The 13773-nt window shown below is 37.6% G+C and overlaps 2 protein-coding genes across 2 annotated transcripts in view; both read right to left on the bottom strand.

The window, feature by feature from the left end:
• The window catches only part of LOC107725141 (G protein-coupled receptor kinase 5-like), a 51049-nt gene extending 42078 nt beyond the window's left edge, over nt 1-8971 (bottom strand). The window contains exon 1 of the mRNA XM_016534339.1: nt 8286-8971. Coding sequence (XP_016389825.1) covers nt 8286-8337 — 52 coding nt within the window. The 5' untranslated portion in view covers nt 8338-8971. The remainder of the gene's footprint in view (nt 1-8285) is intronic.
• Nucleotides 8972-10973: 2002 nt separating this feature from the next.
• Nucleotides 10974-13360, bottom strand: LOC107725977 (U6 snRNA-associated Sm-like protein LSm1). Its single transcript, XM_016535453.1, has 4 exons — nt 13110-13360; nt 12732-12800; nt 11526-11641; nt 10974-11364 (listed from the first exon to the last, which is right to left on the bottom strand). The coding sequence occupies exons 1-4, from the start codon at nt 13153-13155 to the stop codon at nt 11194-11196; spliced, it is 402 nt and encodes a 133-aa protein (XP_016390939.1). The 5' UTR covers nt 13156-13360; the 3' UTR covers nt 10974-11193.
• Between the last annotated feature and the right edge of the window lie 413 nt (nt 13361-13773).

Here is a 13773-nt window from a genome sequence, read left to right as displayed (position 1 = left end):
TGTATGTACAGCCACACACATATACATATATATATATATATATATATACACACACACACACACACACACACATACATATTAAAAAACGGGGACTATAGATTACAATTATATTTTGACCGAGCTAGGAAATGTTTCCGGTTTTCATTTCAGAAATCAGGTCATCTTATCATACGTCAAAAATGCTTGTAAATGTTTCTTGTCTTGTCACATCACATTCAATAATGAATTACATGAATCACTTTAAAGACAGACTATAGTTTTGATTCGAAATGGCATTTTTCATAGTTAAAAATGGCAAAAGAGTTGGGCAGTTTGCCTCACTGGAAATTACTGTCAGTCATTTAACATTAAATTAAATGTTAAAACATAAAGAAATGTTCAGCTGCTTGCATCATGCAGGAATTCATGTTTGGTTTCTGTGAACAGTAAAGCCGGACGTCAAACATTTTGACATTGACGAATGCTGTCAGACCGCTGAAGCAGACCATGCCAAAAATTTACTTTTTGTCATCCTAACAACATACAAAATGGTGCATAATAGAGCAGCATTAAGAGTATCAAATAATATGGGGGTGGGGGACGATATCGGATTATTGGAGGGGAACATGTCCTAGACAGCAGAGGTCGTGTAAAAAGGCAGGCAGCCCGCACTTTACACACTCGAAGACACAACATTTGTTCCAGATTTTAAGATGCACATACAATTTCCAAACACCTTGCCATCTTTTCTTAATACATCCAAATTTAACTGAAAAGCATTAAAGTCTGGCTTCAAACATAACCCAGACGCGACTTTCCCTTGACCACTTCTAAATGTAACCAGCGCCACAAGTCAGTCACCAAGTTCGTATGGATATTGACCGTGTGGAATTAGATCAGACAGAAATGACATCAGCTAAGGCAACAGACATCCACTCGCAAGCCAACCGGCCAGTTACAACGAGTCAAATTCAATTTTCACGCCTATCAGTCTCGGCCCAACACAAGCTTCAGCACTTCTGCTACATATTTGTGTTGCTAGTGGCACAGCACAGCCATCCAATGTGGCAGTCACTGCTAGACTGGGTGTGGATAAACAATGGTTTAGCAAAATGTTATTTGAGAAATGCGTATGCGCGGCCTACTCAGATTATAATAATATTTTTTAGACTTTAGAAGTCAACAAAATATATTCCATCAATATTTTTATATTCATACTACATTGCTATGAACCAATTAAAGACTGCTGCTGATTTATTTATTTTTAAACAATTTTATAATTAACCCTTGTGCTGTGCTGAAAATCTTTTACTTCATTTGGTGTTCCCGGTCAAAAATGACCAGCCTTTTAAAAATTGCATGTAAATCTCTCATTATGCTATATTATCCCCAAATGTTGGTTCAATGTTTTTTCTTCTTCTTCTTTTATTTCCCCAACTAATTTTTTTTGTTAGCACACGTTTTCTATTTCTTTTGCAACTGATTGCTTGTAAGCCTCACTGGTCTGATCTTATGCACATTTTTGAGTGAAAAAAGCATTTGTGGATAATTTTGGCAATGCTCACTCAGGTGGTGCATAAGCTCAGATCAATAACAAAGCATAGTGAGAAATTTATAAGCAATTTTTTATAGGCCAGTCATTTTTAATTGGGAAAACCACATGCGTAACAAGGTGCGGAAAAACATATCACAAAAAAGTACAAACATTTGTTGTTATACTCTGTGTGAGCAAAATCTGTAAGTTTTAGTCCCATGTAATAACATTAACTAGCAATTAAGAGAAAAAGAAAATCCTCTCCTGGTCAAAATGATCGGAACAAGTTAACCAGCCACTGTTTGACCTAGTAGAATAAATATAGCAGAAATCTAGTTTTGTCTAAAATAATAATTTTACAGTCATTTAGTTTTTCACTGAATGAACACTGCTAGAAATTGTCACTAATTTTCATTTATGGTATATGCACCAATATACTTGGTACTATTTTTTAACTAAAACATATCAAAAATTGGCACACTGAGATTCTGTGAATGTCCTGAGTGATGATGCAAATGAATGTTTGAATCAGACTTTTAAACCGATTCATTCAAATGTATAACAGATTCAAAGAAATAACCAAACTTCCCGACTCTTAACCTTTGTAATAAAGTTTAAATCAGAGATTTACAATTACATTTGACAGACTGTTTTATCCAAAGCAATGAACATGGCGTTCAAGGCATTCCTTGAGAATCGAACCCATGACCTCGGCGTTGATAGTGCCAATGCTCTAAGGTTTCAGACACAGAAATATAGCTTTTATTTATATCTATTATAAATACTATTCTATTATCTGTTCTAACATTAGGACACTTGACCAATGTTAGGAAAATGGCCAATAAAAGCAAAGCAATTAAAATGAACCATTGCAATATTCACTGTGCTGTTTAACTGTATATAGTCAGCATAATTATCGCAAATTTTTCATGAATATTTATAATATCGTACAGCCCCAACTAATAGAAATGCCTGTTTTAGCAAACACCACCAATGATACAACAACTACATTTCTGTAAGATACTTCTGTGACAACAAGCGGTGTATAAACAAGAATGTAATACTTCAACGCAGTGATGTGACTTTTTAAGCACCTGGCTAATGCTGGCTGATACAATATTTCTTTTTCTCTCAGTTCTTTCTCCCTGTTTTCATTGCCTTGCATTCACTATCACTCTTTTTTTGCTCTCTGTACTTTAGCCTCCACCTTTGCCTCGGTCTTCATTTAGATGGGTCTGGATGACGTTTATTCTTCAGGATTTCACACGGCACAGTTTCCAGCGAAGCGGAGCAGTCTGCCAGCTCCAGACTTTTTGAATGGGAAGGAGAGCCCCTCGTCCACCGTCGTCATGGGTTACGACGTGCACTCCACATCGCCTCAGTTGTCAAAGGAGGCCAGGGTCGGATTACAGCCTTGCTTAGGAATTCACCCCCCACCATTTCTCAGACATAGCCAGTCACTCACTCATTCTTTGAAAAGACACCAACACAATGCTACTTCCATGAGATGTTGCCAAAGAAAAAAAAATGTCCTAAGGTCCTGATTAACAGGCCTTTTGTCAGTTATTGTTCCATGGTAAATCTGATGCTGTCGACTTAATAATGCTACAATCTACAAATTCAAGATGGGTCAGGGTGATTGAATAGTTATCCACCAATCAACTAGCCAATTAGTGAGGTCTACTAGTCTCCATAGTTTTTTTTTTCAACAATTTAAATCTCAGTTCTTCATAATTCATAAAGTTCTAATAATTGTAGCATGAATATTTAGACCACGGTGTTATTTTCCCTTCTGTTGCACAATCTAGGCTATAGCTATTCTTAAATGTAATAGTGCAAACTACAGTAGATGAACACACAATAAAAAATGCATGTGATTGGAGTGTATCAGATGCTTAAAAATAACAATACTTAATAAAAAAATTATAATTATATATTAGTTATTACAGATGACTTCCTTAAGACTGACTAGTTGTCCAGAAAAAGCACTGACAATCGCTTTTCCAAGTCAACTATGAAAACATGATTTGATACTACAAATTTAGAAAATAATTTTTTTACTGGGGAAAAAAAACTATCTTTTACTGGGATTTGATACACCTCCAAACTGGAAATAATCCGAGTGAAATAGGATGTTCATTAGAAAAATGTAGGAAATTGGTTGGATGGTGAAAAGATGGTAATCCATAACAGAATGAAGCCAAATCTAATGAAAGTTTGCAAAAATAATGCCTAAATCATATTCATCCTCAGTAACATTAGTTGAAGGGGAAAGTTGTTTTCTGAGGAAGTTAATACATTTTAATGAAATATTATAAAGAAAAATATTTATTTGGAATAACATCCACCGATGAACCATTCACCGTGTGTTAAGAAACCTAACAGGACTGGATTTAATTTCATATTGACTTTACATTCTCTGACCCTGGACTAAAGACAGTATTAGCTATTTTTTTTATCTCCTATCTGTTTGTATTGTCTGTGTGTGATAATGACACCAGATATCTGAGGTCCTGAACTCAACTGATATGTTTGCCTTTTGTCATCTTTATATTTCTCCTCCACTTCCCTCATAAATCTAAACAATTCTCACAGCTCATGCTTGTGGAAATTTACTAGGCTTGTAGAACTGCATAATGTCTGTGCATTGGGACTTACTGTAACATTGGATCACTTCACTTGATGCAGCAGCTTACAGTAGGAAATGATGTCACTAGTGGTGGGAGGAAAAGGGTGAGCATGCTTGAAACATACTCCACGCAAGTACATGAGTGCAAATGCTGCAACGCTAACCCAATTTAATGTGTCAGTGCATTCCAACGTGTGTCAGAGAGCAAGCATGCGCAATCTCAGCACTGCCACAATGGGCGCTATAGTACGGAAGCCAGTTGTGTGCCTTTACATCTCACATTTGCAACTTTATATTTTGCAATTGTACGTGTATTTCTTGCAGTTACAAAGTTGCATTTGCGAGAAACTCCGATTTTTTTAAATCTCATAATTAGGTCTCCTTAATTGCATCTATTTCTTTTTGTAAAACTTTCGCCAAATTACTCGTTTCATTTTTTTACTTTGAGGTGGAAACGGGCTTCCATATTACAGTGTGCATTAGTGTATTTCTCACAGTAACAGGAAACAAAGTTGCATTTGCCAGAAACTCAGATCTTTATATTCCATAATTGCAACTTTGTAACTGACAGTTGCAAGTTTATTTCTTTTTGTACACTTTCGCAAAATTACCAATTTTGTATTTCGCCCTCAGGTGGAAACGAGCTTCCATATTATAGTCTGCATTAGTGTATTTCTTGCAGTAACATAAAACTAAAGCTGGTTTTGCAAGAAATGTAGATCTTTATATCTCATAACTGTGACTTTGTATTTTAGCTGCAACTATTTCTTTTTTAAACCTCTCACAATTACCCATTTTAAATTTCACTCTGAGGTGGAAACAGGCTTCCAAACTATAGTGTGCATTAATGTAGCATGTCTTTTAAGCTGAAGTTAGTTGTTGCTAGGTTTATAGCAGGCAACATGAATAACTAAGAATAGTCAATGAAATGAAACGTACAAATTCAATACGCATTAAGACTACACTCAAGGTACACTCCCTACCTTCTCAATGCCACCATGATGTCTGTGCCTGAATATGTTCAGTCTCCAAGCAGAATATCATAGCAGACGTAGATGGGTTTTCTGTTTAGTTTGGGGCTGGCTGGCTCTGGCCGGACTCTCTAATGATTTCGGAAGCGTGGCTTCAGCCATGTAAACAGACTGTGTGGCCTGTAAACTCTGCTTTTCCTGTTATCTGCTGCTAGTCGAACATTTGGACAAGAGTCTGCGTGCCTTGTGCCTCATTTTCAGTTTCAAACACAGTGCGATAAACAAATGGGGAGACAGTCACACACACACACACACACACACATGGATGAAGAACAAACAAAGCAGACCCTCACTGAACAAGCGCTCTCTCACACACACATGCACACACAGAGGCCTGCACACATCAATAAACACAAGACCACTTTAAAAAGACCGATTTCCTGATGTTCACTCTATGTGCAAAAGGGTTTCAACTTGAAGAGCAGCAGCATGACAAGAAACATGTTTGAAGTAGTAGTACTAGTATAGTTTTTAATGACATGTCAACAACTGAGGCTATTTTCATGGCAAGAACTGAATTCAGTAAAATAAAAACCAAACTAAAATAAAAATACAGTAGTTAGGATTATATAAGATGTTTTATATTTACACGATGAAAATTCTAAAACGTTTTTCTGGAAAAATCTTACTAAAGTCCTCAAGTGAGCTTATTGAATAAAAAATGTTGTCTACTTGTATTAAAAGCAGGACAGTCCAATCAAATGTTGAAGCATGCCGGTAAAAAGGCTTTTTTCAATATTTGTACAAAGCGTTGTGAAACGTCCCTTCAATAACTATGTACACTTGAACCCGCTGTCCTTTGAGAGAAACTCTATTGGAAGTGTGGAAAATAAAAATAAAACCAAGCTTCTTTAATGAATACTCATTAAAAAAATTATCTACATTATTCAGTTACATCAGCGACCAGGAAGGCAGCTAATGTTACTGGCCTAGCCTAGCGCCCTCTGTTCAACAACATAGTGAGGTAGACTGTAAATCTTACACTTAAAAACCTGGTCATTTATGGTAAACTCCAGTCTAAGGGCAACAAAGAGCACAGGAATTGGATATATGAGCTTGTGCCTCCAGGCCACAGGAGAATTTGGGCAATTAACGGACACAACGTTGCAAAAAATGTGGACGCTATGGCTAACAAGGTTCACCGGCTCAATATTTTGCAATCTTTGAACAATGTCATGACTGAACTCTGAAGGATCACGACGGACGGCAAGATGCACAAGCTGAATGACACACTGAGATGTAGCTGGTGATTAAGATCACGACAAAATGCAAAAAGTAAAATCTGAATGACTTGTTGAATTGTAACTACACTTTAGAAGAGATTCAAGAAGTGACTCACTTCTAAGCAAAAAGTGAAGTGTGGATTGTAAACAGAATCTTATGTATTGTGTTCCTTTTGAAACTGACTGACAGAAAATAAGCCACCATCTCTAAAACAGGTTTGTTGAAATCAAAACAAAATAACTGTAGTGCAACTAACTTTTAATATGAAGAATTATGACTATTTCTCTCCTTTTCTTCTCAAGACCCTTCAGGACTCCATTATTATTTGCCTTGATGCAAGAGAGCAGCTTTGCGCTTACAGCTAAATGTTAAATTTTTTTTCTTTGTGGAGAAAATGTCAAAATGCTTTATTGTATGCTACATCATCTCTGTCCTATCATAATCCCATTCAAGGCCTGACAAAAAAAGACAACACATACTACAATCCATCTACCCTAGCATAGTGGTTCTGGTTTACATTTGGCTCAATCTGAATCGAAACCAATAAAGCTTCAGACGACACTTCAGGATAGCGGAATAATGGTCGTCTGATGGGGCCTTATGCATCAAAACACCAGCAAAGGAAGTAGCGGTATTTGTGGTAACGAAGACAAGCGTCGTTCACATCGCCTTATAGACTGTTTGACCTGGTTCAGGGGTGTCTGTGTGGAATAACGTTAAAAAGGCGTCAGCTGCAACATATCTACCATTTCTTCACGTTAGGTAGCCTACCTCACTGAAAGCGTAGCATATAGCAAACACGCTAAGTTTGTAGTCACCCTACATGCAATAACTTGTATTTGTAAAAACCACGACTCGCTTTTCAGCGCGTTAAACGGATGTAGGAGGCTGATGTTTTCCCGTAACGCGTACCGACTGTCAAACGATACAATGTTACAGCATTATAACGCTGGCGTTCTGACGTCGGTTACAGATGAAAGGACCGCCGGTGGTGTTCGAAACAATGGCTGCGTCCGAAAGCCAACCAAACGCAACTTTCAGACGCCATCTTTGGCTGCGTCCGAAAGCTCTAAAATGCCAAGGCAGGAAGGCATCAAGGCATGTCCGAACCCAAATTCTGCTTCACTTCCTGTCTCCGGAGGAACCTTCTTCGGATCGAATTTTGAAGGCAGCATAGATGTATCCTTCGCTGCCTTTGATATCCCACAATCCTGTGCGTTCCATTCCGTGACGGTTGAGCTAAAAAATAAAGATGGCGTCTGAAAGTTGCGTTTGGTTGCCAGTTTGTGTGTAAATGTATATTTCTGACTAACTGACACACTTTTGATGTTATTTCTAGCGAGAAATCAGTATTATAGTAATTAAATATTAGTTTAGTTATCACCAAATCTCGTTCTACTTTGTTGTCGGTCATTAAACCGTTACGCTGCCTCAGAAGCCTGTCCGAAATCAGTTTCATGAGGTGCCTCAGTGCAAAAACGCTGCCTGCAAAGTCATTGCCTGATAAGTCTGATAAGGCTTTCGGAGCAGCCTTTATTTTTTAGCTCAACCGTCACGGAATGGAACGCACAGGATTGTGGGATATCAAAGGCAGCGAAGGATACATCTATGCTGCCTTCAAAATTCGATCCGAAGGTACCTCCGGAGACAGGAAGTGAAGCAGAATTTGGATTCGGACATGCCTTGATGCCTCTGCATCCGAAGGCAGCACTTTAGAGCTTTCGGACGCAGCCAGTGTTACAGGTCGTGCTGGACAAATTCACACAGCATCTGTTTGAGATTACATCACCAGGATAGGTGCACGAGCAGCGGTATCGCGGCTGTAAAATCAAGTACATGCGATTAAAACATGACAGATCACATTTTCGCGGTAGTTTTCCGTACTCACCCTCTCTTGCCTTCAGGAGTACCGTGTTTGCAACAATATTCTCCAGCTCCATCAAAAAACCCCTCCGTGGTATTGCCGTGGAAGCCGAAGAGTAGATAGAGCTCCTTATTGCTCCTCCCAGCCGAATACGCTATTTTCCGTCCGTATAAAAGTATTTAAATCAAAACCTAGGCATTTTAAACGATCAACACACGTATAGACAAGCAAAACAACGAATCGCTGGCACACGCGTGTGGTTGTTGTAGTTTGCGCCACAAAACGCGTGAGGAAGGCATTGCCTGTTCAAACACAGCGTTGTCGAGCCACTGGCGACTAGTCCGGTTAAAACGAACATGTCAGAGACAGCAGGCCGAGGTCTACATCCTTTGAGGCTGCACGGCAGAAAACGGATCAAGTATCGCACGGTTGATCACCGATGAGTTTAGTTGTTGAAGTGCCGCTGTCACTATAAGCGTGCTCCCTCTCTCGGTGCGTAATCGAAGCAGGGCTGGGTTTCTCCTTTCAGTTGTAATTTTTGGCTGGGTCCCAAGCGGCTTTCCCCGTGGCTCCGGTCAGATGTACAGCGGTGGAGCGGCATTCAAATGGCGCGGTGATGCGAACACGCGCGGTTATAACAGTATATGAGATTCATCTTTAGCGGTTGTCATGTTTCCTTGTCATTCCTATTCAACAAGCGTTTGGAAGGGGCGTGTTCAAATGCAGCTGTGACGCACGGGACTGAGAACAAGCATGCATGGCTGTCAAAGGATATTTGATAGCAGCACATTCAAGCCGCTCCCGCTCATTCAGCCGGCGCTGGGCGCAATAATAGAAAATGGGATAGCCCAGGATCGAAAGTCAAGGCCAATAAATAGCAACGAAAAATGTGCACCCTTTTTTTTCATTTCAACGGTGGCCATTTTTCTCAACATTACATTTATGGCGCTTATACGTTTTGTGTACTTAGGCTAATTGAGCAACCAAGACAAGATAGGTAGATAAAAATTAAGCAATATCACACGAGCAAGAATGTTGTTGAACAACTGTGATTCGGCTTAAATGCAATCACTGATGATATTCAGACCGACAACGCAAATGCGATTTGTGGTATTGCTTTTGTAAAACAATTCAATAAAAGACGCCAGAACTAAAAAAAAAAAAAAAAAAAACTTTAAAGTCAGCATGAAATCAAAATGGATTTTATTTACTTTACTAGCGCACATTGCTAGTCTTGATGTGAACAATTAATCAGTGCAAGTTAATCCGCTGAAAAAAATAGTTTGTCTTGGTAATCTTCAATAAAAATCTGAACATTTGCTTCTGCTCTGGAATGGCATTCCGTCTCTGATGACGTCAGTTTGACGGCTTGGGCAGAATATCCCTAAACACGCCCCTCCGTTAGATTGCTATGAGTGAGAGACCGAGAGGAGGAGCGCAAACATAAAACCACGCCCTCTATTCAATACTCCGTTTCAGCTGGAAATACGTCACTGCACTGAAATAAAGTCGGCAGCAACATCCGGCTCACGCGGACTTTAAGCTTTAGACTACATTTTACCAGTTAGTATATTTTTGCTTATTTGTCAGTGAAAATAGTGCCAAAAGCATAGCATCAAGTTTTGTGTCGGCGCACATACTGAAATCCGGACTGGAATCATGGATGAGTGGACGGAAATTTCACCTCACCCGGTTCTGATTCCACTCCGAGTTTTCTCTGAAACTTTAGCAACTACTACTTATAATAGACATTTTAAATCCAATTGTGACATTTAAGGAATTTACCCCTTAACAACAATGCTCTACATTTTACATACTCTGAAGAAACTATATGATCTACACTATAAAATGATTCTTCGAAATTGAAAATATTTATTATTAAGATTAAATAGGATTATTGGAGTATGTTTTACAAGAAAATGCTATTTTCAGCCTTTCTACTTCCGAATTTCATTTATTAATGTCCTACATTTCTTTGTAATACAAGCAATTTCTAAGTAAAAATTGTCAGTGTAAGCAAAATTATTAGACTCACTGTAATAAGTCTGCAATTTACTCTAATATATTCACTGTAGCCATGGCCTGCGCTCTTCTAAGTATGTGAAAACACTGCTGTGCCCTTTCAGCCCGTGTCTAACAGAATGATAGATGTCCTTCTCTAGCAGAACTATTGCCTCAAAACAGAACAAAGGCAAAATCACCCCCTAGCTACCGATTAATGCAAGGACATGTTTCACATGAAAACCCTAATTGGGAAATAAGGCCACTGTACAAGCATATACGGAAAAAAAAAAAACATTATTATTATTATATCTTTTATAATAATATTCTGTGCTTTATTCAAACATCTAGTGTAAATGCATTCTAATATTTTTAAACTGTGTTGATTGGCTTCTAAAAACATTTTTGGAGATTAATCATCAAAAATCATTTTGACCAAAATTAAATGTGGTTTTTAGAAGCAAGTAGAGTGAAACAATTAAAAGTAGATTGTCATCGGTATAAAATAGGTTTAATAGAACAAAAATATTTTCAGTGTTGTTTCATGTGTTTTACATACTATACCAACTTAACCATAGCGTCATATCCATAACATAGTGAACACTGAAATAAACGTATTTTCTTGTATACCATTATTGTTGTTTACAAAATTTAAACTAAAAGCCAACAGGCCAAGTGCTTTAGTTTGGTGCTCTCCATCCTTCATTTCACTATGGCATCTGCCATAAAAGAAACAAAGATGGTGGGAAATTCCCAAAAAATGCCTTACCAGCAACTAGTGAAACAAAATCTTGAAGTCGCAATCTTGTGAGACTCACTCCTCTATCATCAGACAGAATGATTTCAAAGTCAAGACAGAATGTCGTCTCAAACCAAACAAAACCATCCAATAAAACAGAAATAAAATCATCCAAAAATAACTAAAGATGTTTCAGAAATCATCTAACGTGTCAGCTTTAGGGATGGATAAGCCTCGCTCTTTCACCGCCTGTAGCTTCAGTCTCTCCGACTCTTGCTTGGCTTGCTGTTCTGTCCGCTGTTCCTCCAGGATCTCCTCAATGGAAACTCTCTGGAGGATCTGATCATACTCTTTATCCAGATCCTGGAAGAAAAAATAGCACAAGGTTAAACTTCAGTGAGTAGTGGCAAGATTTATGATTTGTTATCCTCATTAAATGTTGCTTCATCGTACACCACAGGCCTTACAAATAATACACAGTGTCATAAAACCCTTCCAAGGGCAGATTGAACACATGTACTTACTACTTCTCCAAGCAAGACCACATTTTCTCCTCTGACGACAAATATCCCACGAGGTATGTCACCAAATTTCTTACCAACGTGGATACGTTCAACAGTTTGATGCAAAACTAAATTAGCTGTGGGGAAAAAAAATAATCAATAAATAACGCAAGTTCACTGTTGGAACGTAATGGTAAATTTTACAGTACTGAATAATGTAAATTTCCTTTTCACATTATTACTGGTCTAAAAAGGCTTAATTCACCCAAAAATTACATTTGTTTTTATCATTTACTCTCCCTCATGTTGTTACAGATGTGTACGACTTTATTTTTGCGGAACACAAATTATAATGTAAATTTCCTTTTCACATTATTACTGGTCTAAAAAGGCTTAACTCACCCAAAAATGACATTTGTTTTTATCATTTACTCTCCCTCATGTTGACTTTATTTTTGCGGAACACAAATGATATTTTGAAGAACGTTGGGGTTTACTGTACAGGCAAAATAAATAAATATACTAAAACTCACACACACACATACATACATACATACATACACATATATATATATATTCTTTTTTATAGGGGGGGGGGATTCATTGATCTGCATATAGGTATGGACTAACACGAGAGTGAGTAAATTACACATCACAATATTTTTACACATCGAATTATTAACATCAAACAGCGGAATATATATATAATATATATATATATATCTGCTTGCAAATGAACAAGGTCAGGCCTCTATACATACCAAACTGATCTATGCTTCTAAGGATCCCAATCAATGTTCTTCCATCGCGAAGCAGAACAAGGTGTTTCTCTAACAAGGGGGAAATCAAAGCATCGTCACCCAAAAATTACTCACCCAAAAATCACTTACTCTCCCTCATGTTGTTACAGATGTGTACGACTTTATTTTTGCGGAACACAAATTATATTTTGAAGAACGTTGGGGTTTACTGTACAGGCAAAATAAATAAATATACTAAAACTCACACACACACATACATACATACATACATACACATATATATATATATTCTTTTTTATAGGGGGGGGGGATTCATTGATCTGCATATAGGTATGGACTAACACGAGAGTGAGTAAATTACACATCACAATATTTTTACACATCGAATTATTAACATCAAACAGCGGAATATATATATATATATATATCTGCTTGCAAATGAACAAGGTCAGGCCTCTATACATACCAAACTGATCTATGCTTCTAAGGATCCCAATCAATGTTCTTCCATCGCGAAGCAGAACAAGGTGTTTCTCTAACAAGGGGGAAATCAAAGCATCGTCAGTCACATCAATACTGTTGAACTTGAATATTTTCCCATGATTTAATTATATATGATCATACGACCATCTGAATTGAGGCAATTATTATTCATGCGAACTAGTTCAGCTTGCGGAACAATAGCCAACAGGACAGGATTTCGATTTTTTAGCGTAACATGTACCACCAACGTGACTTTTATAAATGCTCAAAGATGCTAGGCGAACATTATTACACAACGCTAGCTGTGTCTCAGCGGGTGAATTCACTCAAATACTCTCACTTTCTTTTGCAATTAACTTACTATCAATGTCCTCGATGAGGCTCGCGGTCCCTGGCATGTAATTCATTTTGCTGACATTTGGGAGATTTATTTTAAACGTAAAGTATCAAGCCATGGACCATTTCAAATGTGTATCCTTATTCCACAGGATGTAACACTGTGAAAGTGCTTCCGGTTCAATTTAACCCTTTAAACTCTCGCTTACTTGTTCCAAATGTCCCAAGCTTAACTTTAAAATATTTTTTTAAACTATAATGACGCCTAAATGGCGCTATTTCTCTGCGTTTTTAGTTAGATTCACTGATGATCCGTGATTTATTTACATAATGCGAACGCAAACGAATCGTTCATTTGACTCGGATCTTTTCAATGAACCGGTTGAACTCTCTGATTAGACTCAGAGCCGTTGAGTCTGATTAGAAGAAAAACTTTTTTCAGGCAAGAGATGTAATGGATTTTACGCTTCAAGAAAAATCCGTAAAAATACGGCATAATGTACTGTGTTGATTTTTCACAGGTGTTTTATCCGTATTTTGAATTACGCATTGCATTGTGTTTTAAGGTTGAAGGAAATGTCCGTAAACTTGTACTGATAATTTTCTACCAGGACATTATCCGTTTTAATACGAATTTTTCTTACAGTGTAATATTATTTAAAGTAACTCAAATTATATTAACGTTATAA

Source organism: Sinocyclocheilus rhinocerous, unplaced genomic scaffold (genome assembly GCF_001515625.1).
Source record: "Sinocyclocheilus rhinocerous isolate Xijiao unplaced genomic scaffold, SAMN03320098_v1.1 scaffold311, whole genome shotgun sequence".
In the NCBI taxonomy this organism is placed as follows: domain Eukaryota; kingdom Metazoa; phylum Chordata; class Actinopteri; order Cypriniformes; family Cyprinidae; genus Sinocyclocheilus; species Sinocyclocheilus rhinocerous.
The sequence above is the reverse complement of the archived record's forward strand: the minus strand, read 5'-3'. Positions and strand labels throughout refer to the sequence as shown.